The 19,784-nt window shown below is 41.8% G+C and overlaps 1 protein-coding gene across 1 annotated transcript in view; it reads right to left on the bottom strand.

Annotated features, from left to right (window-relative positions):
• Window positions 1-19,784, bottom strand: part of WNK1 (WNK lysine deficient protein kinase 1) — a 515,889-nt gene that overhangs the window by 134,252 nt on the left and 361,853 nt on the right. Inside the window, 3 exon segments of the mRNA XM_030214920.1 lie at window positions 183-266; window positions 3,236-4,710; window positions 4,939-5,079. Of these exon segments, the coding sequence (XP_030070780.1) occupies window positions 183-266; window positions 3,236-4,710; window positions 4,939-5,079 (1,700 nt within the window).

A 19,784-nucleotide genomic window follows, 5' to 3' on the forward strand; every position in this document is an offset into this window, starting at 1 on the left:
AGTCCTGGAAGAATACGGAATATCTTTAGTCTGGATAATTTAACCCTAAAGTAAACTTAACATCTCTTTCATACAAGGGGGTTATTCAGTAGTCAATAAAAGCCCAGAACATGCAACAGAGATATTATTTAGATCATGCTACATGAATAGAGAAGGAGAAGCAAAGAGAATTTATGCGGCACCTGAGTTAGTGAAGGTCCTGGAAAGGGTGGAAGTTGCTCTCCGGACGGGGTACTGGTTGGAAGCTCTGTACTGACTGGGAGTACCTATAGACAGTGAATGGTAAAGGCAAGGCTATCAAAGGCAAAGGATTAGGCAGAAGTTATTAGAACACAGCTTTCTTTCACCCTAACAGGACAAGAAAAATCTAGAGTTTCAATGTCACATTTACAGCAAATACTCTCTTCAAAAGAAACTTTAAAGAGAATATTTAAAAAACTATCTGTATTTACAGACAAAAAAAATTATATACATATATATATATATATATATATATATATATATATATATATATATATATATAATGTGAATTATTAAACAACTTAAAATATTATCATACTTTTGAATCTTTATTAAATATCTTAAATCATATTACAATACACTATCATCCTATCACATACTCACATTCATCCACATATACACTACTTGAAATCACTCCACATAAAACATGTAAACAATATATATGCAAACATTATGTAGAAACTACTACTTTTTAGATGTTAATATAGCATGGACAAATGGTAAGTTTAATACCAAGCTGTTTCGTAAAGAGATGGACCGCAACACAGTGTTGCATTAACGTAGCCACCACCCCAATTTGTTGAAAAATAGCATTCTGGCCAGCCAGCTACTTCGCATCCGTCGATTGTGTAGTTCCAAAGATGAATACTGTGTGCAAGCTGACAGTATGATAACTAGATTCCAACAGAGGGGTTATCCGTTTACTATACTAAAGAGGGCAGCTAAACGAGCCTTTAATTTCCATCGGGGGTGGCAACAAGGTGTAAGAGACAATAAGAACATCGATCAACCTCTTACCTGTGGTGTTACCCTATACACGGTTGTCTCATAACATTATACAGATATTACAGCGGCATTGGCCGATACTTGCCATACATGATGCATTTAAATTTACACCCCGTTTTGCTTTTACTCGTGGTTCCAATCTAGGTGAACAGCTGACCATGTCTAGCGCACGTAATGATTCGGCCAGTGAGTCTGGCCATCATAGATGTAATCATTGCGTTTACTGTCAGTATTCGTTAGAAGTTCCTATTCCTCATACAGATAAGAAGTACCGTTTAAAAACGTATACCGACTGTGACAGTATGGGGTGTGTATACGGAGTGAGATGCCTGTGCGGACTGTGGTATATTGGGTTAACTACACATAAGACTAAATGTCAGATAGCCCAGCATTTAAGTAATATTCGCACTGAACGCACGGAAGCCCCCCTCGTTTCCTACTGGCTTGCAGCTAATCATTCAGTACTAGATCTTAGATTTGTTGTATTAAATCAGTACAGTTAGAAAGAGGCGGTAACCTTCCTTTGATGTTATTGAGAAAGGAACAACGGCTGATTTTTCTATGGAAAACAGTCGCCCCAGGTGGGCTTAATAAAGAGATTGATTGGTTGAGCATCTAGCAGAATATTTAAATCCCTGAGATTCCCGACCAGTTAGTGCGCATGTGTGTGCGTCTTTTTCGACGGTTCCACCGGCTGCTTGCTGGTGTGAGTTCCTGACTACTGTTAGTAGCTAGTAAGTAATTTTAACGATATGCTTGGTTGAACCTTGTCTAGTTTTAAATTTAGGGTGGATTTGATATGTTGGTTATTTATACACTGTGTCTCTATCTAGAGTGAAAGACCCTTGAAGACGCTTCAGTTAGCGAAACATGATCATGTCGGGTTCTTCCAAGATATCATGCTCAGTTGACTTAAGTTGAATCTATACACTGGAGTGTATTCAAGTTTATTTTGCACTACTATCAAAGTTTGAAGCCATCCCATGGGTTTGACCTGTGCCGGCTCCATGATTGACATTTACTAGAGACTGCTGATTTTTCAGCATTGGGTGAAGACTGATGAGTGGGTTAATACCAGACACACTGATATTTTGATGGACTAAGACCATTGAATTGAATTTAAGTGAACATGCAGTGTTGAGTTCACAACAGACTTGACATGTTGAGCAGAAGGCTTTACACAGTATGATGAGAGTGCTGTACAATTCTTTATAGTAGTTTCTGCATAGTGTTTGCATATATATTGTTTACATGTTTTATGTGGAGTGATTTCAAGTAGTGTATATGTGGATGAATGTGAGTATGTGATAGGATGATAGAGTGTATTGTAATATGCTTATTTAAGATATTTAATAAAGATTCAAAAGTATATTTTAATGGTTGTTTAATAATTCACATTGCATGCTAGTTACAACCATTTTTGATGTTTGAACCTTGTTTGTAATTTTGATAGTATATATATATATTTTTTTTTGCTACAAGATCTAGAACTATAGCAAGGTAGGGCATAGGGCATGATTTATGAAGCAGTTCACACTAGTCTTTGGGAGCCCAGTATAGGCAACCTTTGACATACTGAGTGCCCTCTTTTAAGATGAGATTGTGTGTCCTAGGAACAAGATTTGATTCTGACCCTGATGCATGCATTTACTGTTAAACATGCTGGGTATCAATTATAACAACTAAATGGTAGGACAACTAATACATCCATACAAAAGGTTGCTTCTTCAATAGTTTTATTTTTACAGCCACTGGTTGGTTCAGTTTGCTGTTTCTTCACCAGAACCTCTGCTCTATTAACTGAGTTTTACTGATAAAATATGCATCTTTCTTCCTCACTGGAGAGCAAGAATGATGCTCAATTTGTTTTTCAATATAGTTTAGGAAGTATCTGCACTGTTTCAGCAGTATCCAATCCAACAAGCAACAACATGGCAAAACTACCTCTGAATCCTAGTTTATCACTAATAGTTGTATTATCCTGTCAAATGCTCAAAATTAACACAAGAAATAAAATGTTAGAAAAGAAACTTTGAGAACATGCATCATTCCATAATATTCATTCCAATGCTGAGAGAATGTAGAAAGCTAAAAATTGTGGAATAGTAAAAAGTCTAAAAGGTGGCTGTCAGGGCTGAGGTTCTGCATGTACCAACTCTAATCACAAAACAGACATTTTTATGATTCAGAAGTATCCTATTGTTCTTACCGGTGTTCGGCTGAGTGGAGGTTTTGAAGAAGGTGCTCCCACTTTCCAAGCTGTTGTAATATTCGGTGTAGAAGCATTATTGACTGGAGTAACAACCTGTCCAGGAGTCACTACTGGTGTTACTATTGGCACCCCTATGGGTCCTAGGGGAAGACTGGTTGGTGGTACACATGAGCTAGTACTGGATGCCACAGATTTAGCTGTTGCAGTAGTTGTGGATGGAACAGTTGATAGGACTGTTGTATCCAATGGCAACAATGCATCTAGAGTGGAGGGTACATGTGGAGTTCCAACAGATCCATGTTCACTGAAGAGTGATCGCAGTTTTTCTTCCAAGGTTTTTATATCATCAATACCTTGAGTTTTGAGTTGAGTGTCCACATCTAATTCCAGACAGTGGGTGTGAGGTTGATTAGGAAGCAAAGCTGGCTGGGGCTGGCTGTGTACCAAGGTCTGTTGCACAGCAGGTAGATTGGAAACTGGGTGAGCTAATGGCAGGGGACCAGGTAAAGGAGACTGTGGTAATATAGGTGTAGAGATGGACACAGTTTGAGACTGAATAGGAGTTATTGTTGCTGATGGAGGTATGAGCAAGGAGTGTACCACAGCTGGTTGAGTTACTGATACTGACATGCCTGTTGCTGCCACTGCTGCATAGGACAGTGGTGTAGAAATAGGCAGGGACAGCCCTGCTGTGCTGCTCATCTGTCCAGTATCCACTGACCTTTGTCCACTTTCAGGTTGGGGAAGTAGTGTACTTACAGCAATGGTTTCTGTAGGACTGGGGGCAGAAATACTGCTGCTGAGCTGGACATGTGCTTGAGACTGGACACTAGGAAGAAGAGGTGGCGAGACAGATGTTTGAGGAACTATCCCAGCTACACTTTCTGTAATCGTTTGTGAAGATGGAGATGTTGATAGCTGGGATGTAGCCCCTGGTACACTAACAACAGGATCAACTTCTCCAGCAATCTGATGAGTTGGTGGTGATGTCATAGTACTATCAATAGGACCAACCCCTCCAATCAGTGGAAGACTAGGCATTGATGCAATAGGTAAAGAATTAACTGCAAGGTCACTAATACTAGTAAAAACACTGCTAGTTAAAGGCTGGCTAGATATGGAAACTGGTGAGGGAGAGATGGAACTTGACGCAATAGTACTTGGAGCAACTCCAGTGATAACCTTTTCAGTAGGCTGAGTAAAAACAGATTGCGTTACGGGTTGAGATACTCCTATACCAGTTGTGAGAGGTTCAGATGTTGAAGGTACAGCACCTATAGTGGTTGGTAGAATTCCAGGTATGCTAGACACAAAAGGCATGACAGGTGGAAAAGGCGGCATGGTTTGGTTATAAACCGGAGGAGCTGTGTTAGGTCCTTCTGTTATCTGGGCATGTCTGAGCTCACTGAAAGCCTGTTGCAGGCTTACTGAAGATGCAGAATGAGACAAGTTTATTCCTGGGCCATGCGGAGCTGTAGAAAACAAGGGGGAAAAAAAGAGCTAAGAAGATGGACATTTACAAGGTCTTTAATAGATAAAAAAAAAACAAGTGTGGAATGAAAAGGGGTTCTGGAATACCTTGACTCAAGTGTATAAACACCTATTTTTCTACCAGGATTAACAATATACCTCTCTTTCTTTGTAAATATCTTGTGACAATGAAAATAGGGGAATAGTAAGAGTCATAACCTGTAACTTACCTATAACTGGAATTTCCTTGGGTAGTGGGACCGAGTGAGAAAAAAACTTTGGTTCTCGCAATCTACTCTCTGGAACAGGACTGACAATAAAACGTCTTCCAGCAGAATGCACTACCTGAGTAGTGGAATGAGGAGGAATACCTTAAGAAAAAGAGAAACAATATTAATCCTCTTGCCCTCATCCTTCCTATATAATAATTCTCACCTCCAACGTTCTGTACTGCCTGGGACCGTGGCTCCCTCGGAAGTGGTGGTCAGGAAGGCTCCGTAGATCAGTCTGACACGTCACTGCTGCATTATGACGTGGTCCCAGGCAACACAGAACGTTGGAGAAGTTAGTGCTGCTGAAGGAAAATGTCGACCGCATGAGTCCAACATAATGGCGCCGCAAACACCCCTCCCCCTTCTGTCGTTCCAGGACCCCCATTCCCCCATGTCGTTTCAGGACCCCCCTCCCACTCCACCCCTCTCTGGCCCTCCCCTTCGTAACAGCCGCTTAAAGGTTTTTACCTCCTGCACGCAGGGACGCCGCTTCACACAGCCTCTTCTTTCACTTCTGTTTCAGCTATTTCTGAGGTCCTGCCTGCGGGACCACAGGAACAGCTTAAACACAAGCAAAAGAAGAGGCTGTGTGAAGCGGCATCCCTGCGTGCAGGAGGTAAAAACTTTTAAGCAACAGACGGCTCTTACGAGGGGTAGGGCCAGAGAGATGGGGGGGGGGGGGGGGGGGGGGGAAGGGGGTCCTGGAAATCCACTGGAAGGGTAGGGGCGGATCATGGAACTGGAAGGGGGTCCTGGATCGGGGGTAGTGGAGGAGGGGATGGGAAGAAGGGGGAGGGGAAGGAGGAGGGTCCTGGAATTCGGAGAGGGGGGAGAGGCAGAGTGGGAAGGGGAGAGGGGGATGGGAAGAAGTGGCAGGGGGGTCTTGGAACTCAGATGGGAAGAAGTGGGAGGGGTTTCTGGAACTCAGGGGTGGAAGGGGAGAGGGGGGAGGGGAAGGGGGTTCTGCAAACTTTTGGTCTCATACACTCTTGGTCTCACAAAGAGTATGTGTATCGCACACATACTCTCACACTCGCTCTCTCTCACACACACTGTCTGTGTGAAACACACACTCTCTCACACACACTGTATCTGTGTGAAACTCTCTCTCTCACACTGTCTCTCACATATGCACTCGCACACACTGTCATTCTGACATACACACACTCTCTCACACACACACTCTCTCACACACACACACTCGCACAGTCACTCTCTCTCTCACACACACACTCGCAGTCACTCTCTCTCTCTCACAAACACACTCGCAGTCACTCTCTCTCTCTCACACAGTCACTCACACACACTCTCTCTCTCAAACATACACACTACGAGGAAAACCTTGCTAGTGCCCATTTCATTTGAGTCACAAACGGGCCTTTTTTACTAGTTGCTTAATAATAAAGTAAAAAACTGCTTACTTGTAACAGCAATTCTATGAAGATAGCAGTTCAAGCATACAAGTGGGTCACATTACTGCACACGACAGCAATGGACAGTATTGCCAGTGATTACTACTACTGTACTGTCATGACTGTCACAGTCCCTCGGTTCTATGAAATAGTTCTGATTTAGGAGAAAATCCCAGTCACAAACCCATTCCACCTTCCCTTTGATTTGCTTTCTTCAGAACACCTGTTTCAGCAGCAACCTTACTTTCTCTGAACACAAGCTGAGTCACCAAGTCAAGAGTATGAAGGTATTTCCTTGTAATGTGTATTCTCCTTATTAAGCAGGATAAATCAGGTCACCAAGTGAGTGATGTCAGCTGATGGTAACAAAGACCAGTTCTCAGAACTTAGTAAAACTAGGAAAGTTTTTCTAAGCATGCAGAGAAGTTCCTGTACAGCTATTACCTTTCTAAGGTCCCTCAGTCTATTAAAAAGATTAACAGTTAACTCCAGAGAAAGACACGGGGGACAGTTTGTCCCCGTCCTGTCCCTGCGAGCTCAGTCTGATTCCATCCGCACAAGCATAAACAGGAGTTTAAGAAACAATATTCTGTTCAACTGTCGTTTTATGTTTAAATCTTCTTTATTAAAGCACACAGAGGAACACTGATACAACAAGCAAAACGTCATAATACACAAAGAATTACCCCACCACCTTCCACACCCTAGCTATCTACAAAAGTACTGGGATCCAAGAGTAGCCCAAAGCTCGTTGAGAAACAGACATTTAAAAGTTCAGAAGGTGACTCTGAGCCTGATGGGGAAACATCAGCCAAAACGGCTCCCATGTAGTTTGAAAAGCCTGGCCCCAAGGCTCCATGCGTAGTTGCTCCGTTAAGTAAGTGCACCAGTGCTGTAGGGAAGGGAAGCCCTCTTGCAACCAGGCATGTAAAATGGTTTTAAGGAAAAACAAAATTGACAGCTGAAGAAGCCTCTAGGTACAGGGGCATCTAAGACATAACATCATCAGGGGATCTGTACAGTACAGGAACACCATCAGTGTCAGAGTCACCTGCAGATGTTTCCAAAATAACTTGTCCCTGGGACAATGCCAAAACATATGTCCCAATGTAAAAACCTCCAACAGTGCACTTAGGACAATTCCCAATAGCCTGAAGCTCCAGCCGACAGGCTCTATGAGGAGAAATATATAAGAGGAGCAAGAAATTGTACAAAGTTTCTTTGTGTTGAACATTCTCTATATGTCGATGCAGCCATGTCAGAGAATCCTGAATGAGCTGGAAAGAAACAGTACAGGATAAATCTTGGGACCACTGTGCTGCTAAGCGTGTATAATCTAGGTCTAGCGTGGTGTCCTTCAGGCACTGTCTGTTGTGAGCCAATGTTAATGTCTCTGTTAAAGTTTCTTGGATGTCCTCGGTCAGGTCAGTCCACAATAAAGTAGAGATACAATGGTGAAATTGCATAGAGGCAAAATAAGTTCGGCATCTGTCACAGATTCTAGAAAACCTAAAAATGAAGGTTATTCCTTTGAGATTGATTCTCCAAATCCTCAGCTTAGATTCACACTGTGCCAGTGCTGTCTTTAAAGTGTTAAGTTCCTAGTGGGCCTTTCTGGTCTCGCCCTCCACGCCACTGATCTGTGCTTCACAGTCAGTAACACGAGCCCCAAAATTCACCACTGTCTGGGACAGAGCTGCGAATTGCTCAGTAAACCTTATAAACTGCTCTTTCGAGGCATGCACCACTGCCACGGTAATCTGCTGCACTGAAGGATCCATGCTTTGCTCTTTGGAGTGTTCCGCCATCGTAGTGCTGTTTCTTGTTCTGGTGGTTGGGTTTGTTGTTCCTAGCCCCAGGTGAGTGCTGCACAAATCTGTCCATATAAGTAGCACACTATATAGATGCAAATTGTGTGGAGAATCGATGCTGAGATGGGGGCAATGGAGAAGAGAGCTGGGAACCCTGGAAAATGCAGCCTCCCTGCTCAGCACTTCATGTAATCTCTTGCCAAGGCTTGACAGTTATTGCACCTAATAGCAGTAAACGTCTACATTTTGTAAACATAATATAGCCAGGATCTCCATTTGGCTATTAAGGGTACTCCTGGGTTCTTCCAAACTGCTGCTAAAGTGAGCTTGGCCACATGTAACAACTGACAAATCAAAAGAGTCTGATGTTTTGAAACCCTGGTTATCTCCTTACTCAGCAAGTAAATTCCAGGGACCCACGGAACCTTCAAACCAGTAATCCACAGTATCTGAAAATGGAGAGATTTCCAGAAAGCAGGTGCCTTAGGGCATCGGCACCAAATATGTTCCATGGTGCCTTGAGCTCCACACAGTCCAACACAATGCAGAGGATCGTGGAAACCATCAATTAAGACAGTTAAATACTAGTGATTCTCTCCGACGTTAGAGGCAATAGCTATCTTTGCCAATGATCACTCAAAGGAGTCTGTGTCTTCTGGGGCAAAAGCTACCCCTAATTCCTGCTGCCATTGATGCCTATGCCTCAAATTGGGAACCCGAAGGTCCCTCAAATAACCATACAGCGTACGCACTAGAAATCCTTGTGGATCCAAAATGTTCACATACATCCTCCAAGAAAGTATAAGGACTCGCCAGCCTTGGCTTAAAGTGTTTGGAGGTCAATAAATGTACCAGCTGCAAGTAAGAATAGTGACAGGATTGCGGAAGTCCTGAGACAGGGATTGAAAAAATTAAGGCATCTTCATCATAAAGTTTATTTATTTAACACATTTATATCCCACATTTTCCCACTAGTTGCAGGCTCAATGTGGCTTACATAGTACCAGAGGGCATATTACAGTTCATTAAAATACAATTAAACAATGTAATAATAGGATAGAATCATATAGATAACATATTAAACAACAAGGTAATAAAGGATAATAGAAGGTCGATAATGTCCATGAGTTTTGGTGTGACCAGAAGTGGATTAGGTTACGTCTGGGGAGTAAGCCTTCTTGAACAGGGAGGTCTTCAGAAGTTTTCTAAAGTTTAGATAGTTCTGAGTGAATCAATTCCAGGGGAAACTCAGGGTTGTAGTAGTGTAGGGGTATTTACCTGAGATCTCACCTGAGCTGGTCTTGGTTCATACAAGCCTGACATCCTGTTACAACAAGATGGATTCTACAACCTCTGACCTGAGCACATCTATGTCAGCAAGATCCAGCTTTTCAGCTTCTGGAAAATCACTGACAGGCATACCGCATCCAAGGACATTCTGTGTTACAACCACCCTGTTATCACCCTGAGAAGCTGAAAGGGGAGTGAGACCCATGGCTCCAGTAAGCCTGGTTGGAGACAGATATGCAGACTCGAAAGTATCAATTTCAGGGTCATGAACAAAGGGCTCTTCAGGCTCATGGAGCTAGCTGGACAGGATTATGATTGGTTCCGGGGGATCATCTGACATAGAGGGACTAAGAAAGCGGGAACTAAAGAAAGTGAGGAGTTCGGAGACCAGACAGTTGAGTCTAACAAGAAGGACCTAAGAAGACAAGCAAGGTTAGAAGGCTCAGAGTGAGCAAGAGACTGTGTTGTGATAACCTTGTGACCTACATATCTGGTGAAAATACAGATTGGCTCAGCTATATCTGCTCTGAGATGCAACACTGGATAACCATGGCACCTGCTTTCAGACAATAGACCCTGTACTGAACCTGAGACTGACTCGCTGTGGATACAGCTGGAGTCTAAGGAGAAATCTGTGCCAACCTCTTCGGGAGACTGCCTAACAGACAGCATGGTGAGAACAGGATTTACTTCTATAGATGTCGGGAATTAGTGATTGGTGTTTATCTGAGATAAGACTGGTTAGGTCATAGCTCGTGGTCAGAGAATAAGCTGCTAACTGTTGTATTTTGCATAAGAAGTGTGGGATAAGTTTTCATGATAAACAAATCAGGATAGCTCGTGGTCAGAGAATAAGCTGCTAACTGTTGCATTTTGCATAAGAAGTGTGGGATAAGTTTTCATGATAACAAACAAATCAGGATTGTGTAATTACTTAGTATTCCAGTAAGAATCATTTTGCATAGTCTTTATTTTGGTAGTAATCTCATTTTTATTAGCAAGTTATATATTGTATTTTGCTAAGCCTTGCTGCTAATCTATTTTTACATCTATATATATTTTATCGATAATAAATATATAGTTCACCTGTGGCTGTGGTTTCGTTCTCTCTAATTCAGCTAATTTTGGTTAGGTGCCAAAGTAAGGTCCTGTTTTCCCTAGCATGAGTCGAGAATATTTGCTTAGGCAGAGTTCAGTAATCCAGGGCCTTGGCATAAATAATTCTGTTAGGAGTTGTTTTCCTAGAAGAATTATTTAGACTACCTACAGTAGATAGGTTTTGTTTGGCGGCTCTTTTGAACTACGAGTTAAGAAGTTTAAAGCACCGATGTAATCTGCTTGATAATCGGCAATTTGCACAAAAGGACACTCCATTTTCCTTTTATTTACCTAAGGAGATTGACACTGACCCCTGAGGCAGGCGCTGTAACATTTCATATTTAGGCTGCTCTTGCTCGAGTTTGAAAAAACTCCAATCAGTTCAAAATATAGCTATCGAGCTCATTTGTCAAGCGTGTAAGTCTAATCATGTCTTTTCTCTACTGCAAAAATTCTACTGGTTATCCACTGAACAATCCATTATTTTTAAATTGCTCACCCTTACTTTCAAAGCACACAGAATAGATCTCCCAGATTATCTTGCCACCTTTATCATTCCATAGTCTCCTGCTCCGCTCTATAAATGATCACAGATTAGTTCTTCCTAACCCCAAATCAGCTCAATTAGAATTCACTTGTCACCATGCTTTCTTTTGGCACTCTCTACCTCTCTCCCTTCGGACTGAGCTATCCTTTAAGAAGTTTAAGATAGCGCTAACTTGGCTTTTTAAACAGGCTTTTCCCCTGGACTAATTGTTGTTCGAACTTCATGTGGGTTATCACCATTTCCCTGCCTATCCCCCCCCCCACACACACACTCTACTACTACTACTACTACTATTTAGCATTTCTATAGCGCTACAAGGCATACGCAGCGCTGTACAAACATAGAAGAAAGACAGTCCCTGCTCAAAGAGCTTACAATCTAATAGACAAAAAATAAATAAAGTAAACAAATCAAATCAATTAATGTGAACGGGAAGGAAGAGAGGAGGGTAGGTGGAGGCGAGTGGTTACAAGTGGTTACGAGTCAAAAGCAATGTTAAAGAGGTGGGTTTTCAGTCTAGATTTAAAGGTGGCCAAGGATGGGGCAAGACGTAGGGGCTCAGGAAGTTTATTCCAGGCGTAGGGTGCAGCGAGATAGAAGGCGCGAAGTCTGGAGTTGGCAGTAGTGGAGAAGGGAACAGATAAGAAGGATTTATCCATGGAGCGGAGTGCACGGGAAGGGGTGTAGGGAAGGACGAGTGTGGAGAGATACTGGGGAGCAGCAGAGTGAATACATTTATAGGTTAGTAGAAGAAGTTTGAACAGGATGCGAAAACGGATAGGGAGCCAGTGAAGGGTCTTGAGGAGAGGGGTAGTATGAGTAAAGCGACCCTGGCGGAAGATGAGACAGGCAGCAGAGTTTTGAACCGACTGGAGAGGGGAGAGGTGACTAAGTGGGAGGCCAGCAAGAAGCAGATTGCAGTAGTCTAAACGAGAGGTGACAAGGGTGTGGATGAGGGTTTTGGTAGAGTGCTCGGAAAGAAAGGGGCGGATTTTACGGATGTTGTAAAGAAAGAAACGACAGGTCTTGGCGGTCTGCTGGATATGAGCAGAGAAGGAGAGAGAAGAGTCAAAGATGACCCCAAGGTTTCGAGCTGAGGAGACAGGGAGAATGAGAGAGCCATCAACAGAAATAGAAAACGGGGGGAGCGGGGAGGTGGGTTTGGGGGGGGAAATGAGAAGCTCGGTTTTGGTCATATTTAATTTCAGGTGGCGTTGAGACATCCAGGCAGCAATGTCAGACAAGCACGCTGAAACTTTGGTTTGGATGCAAGGTGAGATATCAGGGGTAGAAAGGTAGATTTGGGAGTCATCAGCATAGAGGTGGTAGGAAAAGCCATGGGATGAGATTAATGAACCAAGGGAAGACCCTTGACCCCTACCCTTGCCCTCTGGTTTTCCTCCTCCTTGTTTTTTTTTACCATCTTAGTTTGCAGTGAATGTCTTGATATGACTGTTACTACTTTCTTTCCTATCAGAATTTTGTAGTTTATTTATTTATTAGGATTCTATATTCTTTTTATGATTTTAGAGATTGTAAACCGCCTAGTTTTGCAAGTCAGCGTGGGCGGTATAGCAAATTTGATTAAACTATAATAAGTTTTGATGCAGAAAAGGCATTTTACAGGGAACAGTGGAAATTTTTGTACACCACCTTGGATAAATATGGGTTAACTAGATGGTTTGTGACAGTGGTAAAGGCCTTATACTCATCACCATGTGCTAAAAGTTTGGTTAATGGCCTTGAGTCGGAGAATTTCCCTATACTTCGAGGAACAAGACAGGGTTGTCCCCTTTACCACTTACTTTTTGTATTATTTTGTATTATTGTAACACTCAACCAACACACGTAAAAGGACACACACTAGACATTACACAAAAATTCGACCCAGACTCAACTCTCCTGCTTACAGATACAAGATGGACACCCACACCATGGACAGACCACCACAAAGCATACATCTCCCTCCACTGGCAAAAAATACACAGAAACGCAGTCAACAAACATGAACGAACAACTTACACCACGAGAGGAAAGATAGACCCCACAACATTCTGGCAACAGGTCTACCAAAACGAATGGTCAATAAACACAGACACCATTCAATTCCTCCAAGAATGGGATGACATATGTAAGACAACATTAGACACAATCGCCCCAATCCAAACCAGAACATCACATAGGAAAAAATCAAATTCATGGTTCACCGAAGAGCTGAAAGAACTCAAAACACAAGTCAGAAAACTAGAACGCGCATGGAACAAAAAGAAAGATGAACACACACTGAATGCCTGGAAATCACTTCGGAGGAAATACAAATATACCATAAAACAGACTAAAAGACTACACTACAAAACAATGATTGGACCAAACTATAAAGACACACACAAACTCTTCAACCTTGTAAATAAACTACTAGACACCACACCAGTTACAAACAACAGCAAAGATACACCAGGGGTCGACGACCTCGCGAAATACTTCAAGGAGAAAATTATACAATTACGACTTAAAATACCCACCAGCCCTAATGAATACTCCACACCCCTAAACTGTCTAGACCCATAAGACGGAATATATCCAGCAGACAGGATCTGGACCGAATTCAAATTATTGTCAGAGGACCTCATCTCTAAAACGCTTAAAAGATTCACCAAATCCCAATGCAAACTAGATATCTGCCCAAACAACCTCATGAAATTAGCTCCTCAACAATTCATAATAGACCTAACGAACCACGTGAACTTCATGCTACAAAATGGACTTTTCCCAAAGGAGAAAAGAAAGATTTTACTGACCCCAATACCCAAAGAAACACGCAAGCGAAATAACTAACTATAGACCAGTAGCATCTATACCACTAATAACCAAAATAACCAAAGGGATGGTAACCAAACAACTCACAAACTATCTCAACAAGTTCTCAGTGCTGCATGATGCCCAATCAGGATTTCGGTCAAATCACAGCACAGAAACAGTATTAATTACCCTAATGACCAAATTTAAACAAATGATTGCAACCGGCACCAACATACTCCTCTTACAATTTGACATGTCAAGTGCCTTTGATATGGTTGACCATGGAATCCTATTACACATACTTGAATATTTTGGCATCGGAGGCAATGTCCTAAACTGGTTAAAGGGGTTCTTAACCTTACGCTCATATCAGGTCACATCAAATTCAACTACGTCTGCTGCATGGACACCTGAATGTGGAGTACCACAGGGATCCCCCCTCTCGCCAACTATTTTCAACCTAATGATGATCCCCTTGGCAAAACTTCTATCAAACCATAACCTTAACCCATACATATATGCCGATGATGTAACGATATATATTCCTTTCAAACAAGGCATTAATGAAATCTCCAACAAAACCAACCAAAGTCTATACATCATGAACATCTGGGCAGATGCATTCCGATTGAAACTGAATGCAGAAAAAACTCAATGCCTCATACTTTCCTCCCAATACAACACGAAAAAATTTACACCTAAACTAAATCTGCATATATCAGAAACTTTAAAAATCCTTGGAGTCGCTATTGACCGCCACCTAACACTTGAGACTCATGCGAACAACAACCAAAAAGATGTTCTACTCCATGTGGAAACTGAAAAGAATAAAACCATTCTTTCCGAGATCTGTCTTCCGCAGCCTAGTGCAATCACTCGTACTCAGTCATCTGGACTACTGCAACTCACTATACGCAGGCTGCAAAGAACAAATACTGAGGAAACTTCAAACAGCCCAGAATACAGCAGCCAGACATCTTTGGAAAACCAAAATACGAAAGTGCAAAACCCTTACGTGAGAAACTACACTGGCTCCCACTCAAGTAACGTATCATCTTTAAAGTATGCACCTTAGTTCACAAAATCATTCACGGTGAAGCCCCTGCATACATGTCTGACTTAATAGACCTGCCACCCAGAAACGCTAAAAGATCATCCCGAACTTTCCTCAATCTCCACTTCCCTAAGTGCAAAGGCATAAAATACAAAGTACTGCATGCATCAACCTTCTCTTATATGAGCACGCAATTCTGGAATACATTACCACGCAACCTGAAAACGATCTACGAATTAACCGACTTCCGCAAAACATTGAAGACTCATCTCTTTGAGAAAATTTACTGCAAGGATCAAAACACATGAAGTCCATACACACTAATAGAAATGCATCACTACACTTCTTCTGAATTCTCTTCCCCCATACTTTCACCACATTTAAAACTCTACCCACAGATAATATTGTCACACCCTAATGTTCTCTGGCTATTGTTCTATCGTCCTATCATCCCCTATTGTTACATTCCATTGATATATCCCCCAAATGATATTCTGAGTTGACTTTGTCTTCCCTTAACTCTTCACAGTGTAACCCATAATTGTATTGTAACAAATTGTACTTCCATCATTCACAATGTATTGTAAGCCACACTGAGCCCGCAAATAGTTGGGAAAATGTGGGATACAAATGCAATAAATAAATAAATATTAACATTGTACCTCCTTGAAAAGGACCTAAATGTGACTCTGGATATACAGGGCATACAGATTGGTCCTAACTGTTTTAAAGTAACATTCACAGATGATATATTGGTACATATAATAAGTCTTGAGAAATCATTGAAAACCTTACAAGAGCTTCTTAGGGAATATGGGGATTATGCGGGCCTCCCTTTAAATTTATTTGTTGCATTTGTATCCCACATTTCCCGCATATAGTAGGCTCAATGTGGCTTACAAAGTTCCGGAGAGGTGAGGACAATACATAGTAGTAACACAATAGTAGTACAGAGAAGTGTTACAAAACAGAGTAGTTGTACAGTTAAATAGATTTTGAAAAGATTGTCCCATACAGTTTGCAAGAGTGGGGTAATTTTGAAAGGGGTTGAGTGTTGCTTGGTACTTAGTCTAATTGTTGCATTTTGTTTTTATTTCGTTGTTTTTGTAGGTTCTGCAGGGTATGCCTTTCTGAAGAGGTGAGCATTTAGGGTTTTCCGGAATTTTAAATGAGTATTCATGGTTTTTAGGTCTTTTGGTAGCGTATTCCAGAGCTGGGTGCATATGTACAAAAAGCTGGACGCGTATATTGATTTATATTTCAATCCCTTGCATCTTGGGAAGTGAAGGTTTAGGTATGTTCTTGCTGATTCGATAGTGTTTCTAGTTGGTAAGTTGATTAGTTCGGTCATGTATGCCGGAGCCAGGCCATGGATTATTTTGTGAACCAGAGCACAAATCTTGAAGGCAATGCGTTCTTTGATTGGTAGCCAGTGCAGTTTTTCATGGAGGGGTTTCTCGCTTTCAAAGCTCGTCTTTCCAAAGAAAAGCCTGGCTGCCATATTCTAGGCGGTTTGAAGCTTCCTTAGGATTTGTTCTTTGCATCCCGCATATACACCACTGCAGTAATCGACGTGGGATAGTACCATTATTTGAATCATATTACGGAAAGTTTCCCTCGGGAAGAATCGTTTTTTTTAATTTTTTTTAAATTTTATTTATAACCATTTAAATTTTTACAAGTGTTAAAACAACTTGCCGGAAATACAGACAAAGTAATATAGAGGAATTATTTCATTCAGGTAATTCTATTCTCTTCCTTAGACCACTAAATAAGGAGAGTGAAACAAGACGAGGAGATCAATTAAACAGAACCCCCCCCCCCCCGTGGTATTATAACCTGATTATCCCCAGATATTAGTCGTTTAATTCATTATTCCACATTGATCATCTGGTTGGCTTCTTCAAGGCCAATACGGTGTATAGTCAAGTCATTTAATTGAAAACATACTTATTGTCCAATATTAGTTAGAAATAATACATCTTATTACATTCTCTCTCTTTTAAAAAACAGAAGTTATTTAACAATACGTATACTTAAGTCTCTAATTCAAATCCCACTGATTAAAGTAATCCCAGTTTTCACAGGCTTCACTCCTTTTACAGTAATAATTGAGGAAATATTTCTGAGGAAAACTTTAGGAGTCATATCCGGAACTCTGGGAAAAACAATAATCTCGATATTAATCATCTATAATAATATTCATTTTATTATTCAAAGTTTCTGATCTATTATCATTTTCAAAATCATAATCACTTCTTGCTCGTGTGGAATCATTTGTTATATCAATTTTTCACTCTCAAAGGGTTCAGTTAAATTGTCCATGTAACTCTCTAATAAAATTATATCTGAAACAAAATTATTTACTGCCACCATTAGGTCCCAAAGCACCTTCCAGAAGGTATTCAATGTAACCTCCACGGGAGCCAAAAACTCCAAGTTGATTTCTCTTAGGTGTTTAGGAGTGGTTCTCTTGTGGCTAGGGCCTGCTTTAGATGGTCAGAGAGAGTCCAGGATAGGTCATCAGATGACTGGGCCTCCATAGACGCTGAGGTGGCTAAGCTGGAGATGGGTTCTGCCTTTCTTTTTTTTTTTTTTTTAATGTTTTTATTAATAAGAGTAACAGACTTCCATCTTACAACCATTTTTCCGCTCAAAGGCACACTGCCAGCGTAGAGCGTACATCAACTAGATTTCCAAGTACCTTACCAAAACTATACATAACATATGTAGTACAGAGTATTTAACATTGAACGTGAACTCCTAAGCACCTATCAGCCATCTAACAATCCTTAATACCCCAGACCTATCTGGGCTATGTCCCCATGACTGGTGCGATACGTTACCCTCTTCATGTGCTTCTATCCATACACATCCATTCGTTCATGTCCGTTCTCTTAATTTTCTCATTATTATCCCCCCTCCCTTCCCCCCTGTCCCTCCTCCCCTATCCCCTTCCCATTCGTGTGACTGCAGGCCCTTTGTGGCGCTCTCCCTGTGCCCCCCTCGCCACTTATGTCTCCCTGTTGGGAAGCTGTGTTAAGCACTGATAACTCCTTTGCCATAGGTGTCGGCTTGGTGGCGGTCTGCTCCATTCATATTCAAACTGACCTCCCCCCTCCCATCCCGCCATCTGTTTCATACTTGTGTACCACTTATTCAGAGGGGGAGGATTCTTGTCTCTCCAGTGTTGTAATATAACCTTTTTAGCCAGCACCAGTGCTAGGAGAACAAACCTAGAATGGAACAAGTTTAACCCTTGTGTGCGCAAGTCCGTCTCTGAGCCCATTAGTAAGATCCTGTAGCTCCATTCTATGGGCTGCTCTATCACTTCTTCCAAGTGCTTCAGCACTCCTTTCCAAAAACCCTGTAATTGCCCACATTCCACAAAGTGGTGTGCTAAGGTACCCTTTTGGTTCATACACTTTTCGCAGTCTTCAGAGTCCCACAATCTCATTGTTTTGCCCCTGCTCCTCGTAATATATGCCTGATGTAGTATTTTAAATTGGGTTTCATGACAGCTCACATTGGGCGTTATTTTGTAGGCTAGCTCGAAGCAGTTCTGTAACTCTTTGTTCGAGACTTCCATGTCTACCATTTTACTCCACTGTCCTGCCAATGTATCAACCATTACTGCTGGCCTCCAAGTTTTCCCCAAGTAATACCAATGTGAGAGTTTGTTGCACCCCGGCGGTACTTGTTTAAACACCACATCTAGTGCCGTAAATGTTGGAAGCTTATCTGCTTTGCCTCGCAGCGTGAATACATAATGTCTAATTTGTAAATATGAGAAAAACAACTTCTGTGGGATGTGCCAACGTTCCTGACATTCTGCAAAGGAGAGAATCTGGGCTCCCCCCTCCCCCACTACTTGCCCTACATACCTACATCCTCTCTTTACCCATTCCTTAATATGTGTAGGTCCTACACCTGCTGGGAATCCCGGATTGTCCTGTAGTTCTAAGAATGGCGATGGCCCCTCTGTAGCTCCTATCCTATGGCGCCACCACTCCCATGCCATCTTTAGCGGTCTCGTAAGAGGTGTAAGCTTAACCTGTGTGCTCCTAACCTGCAAGCCATTAAGCACTGAGCAATGCTGGTTGGCGTTCTGCCACACTTCTGGCGGTGCAAAGACATAATGTCCCGAGTGCAGCTCGTGTATCCACCTCAGGAGCGCCGCTACATTATAAAGCCGGAGATCTGGCAAATTGGCTCCCCCTTCATTTCTTGCCCTCGTTAATTTATTATATCTTATCCTAGCTCTTTTGCCTCCCCAAATGAAAGATAAAATTGCTCCCCTGTATACCCCCTCATCCTTACTATGTACCCACAAAGGCACCATTTGCAGGGCATATAAAATCTTTGGGAATAGCACCATTTTTACCAGTGCGATCCTGCCCATGAGTGACACTGGTAGATCTTTCCACTGCCCACATAAGCGCTTAATTGCTTCTAACTTATCTCTAACATTTTTCTGGTATATGATCTTAAAATCTAAGTGTAAATACACGCCCAAATACTTCATAGGACCCCGCGTCCAAGTTAGGGGGAAATCTGGACAGTTCTTACTTATACTGTTACTAGACAACGCCATTGCTTCTGATTTCTCAAAGTTAATTCTTAACCCTGAAAAAGTGCCAAATTGCTGGATAAGATTAATTAGAATAGGGATCCCCTTATTGGCCTCCCCCAAAAAGATCAACATATCATCAGCAAAGAGGTTAATTTTGTATTCTGCCTGCCCTCTTTGAATTCCCTGGAGCTCCCGTGTCTGCCTGATTTTACTCGCTAAG

Source organism: Microcaecilia unicolor, chromosome 9, assembly GCF_901765095.1.
Source record: "Microcaecilia unicolor chromosome 9, aMicUni1.1, whole genome shotgun sequence".
NCBI lineage: Eukaryota > Metazoa > Chordata > Amphibia > Gymnophiona > Siphonopidae > Microcaecilia > Microcaecilia unicolor.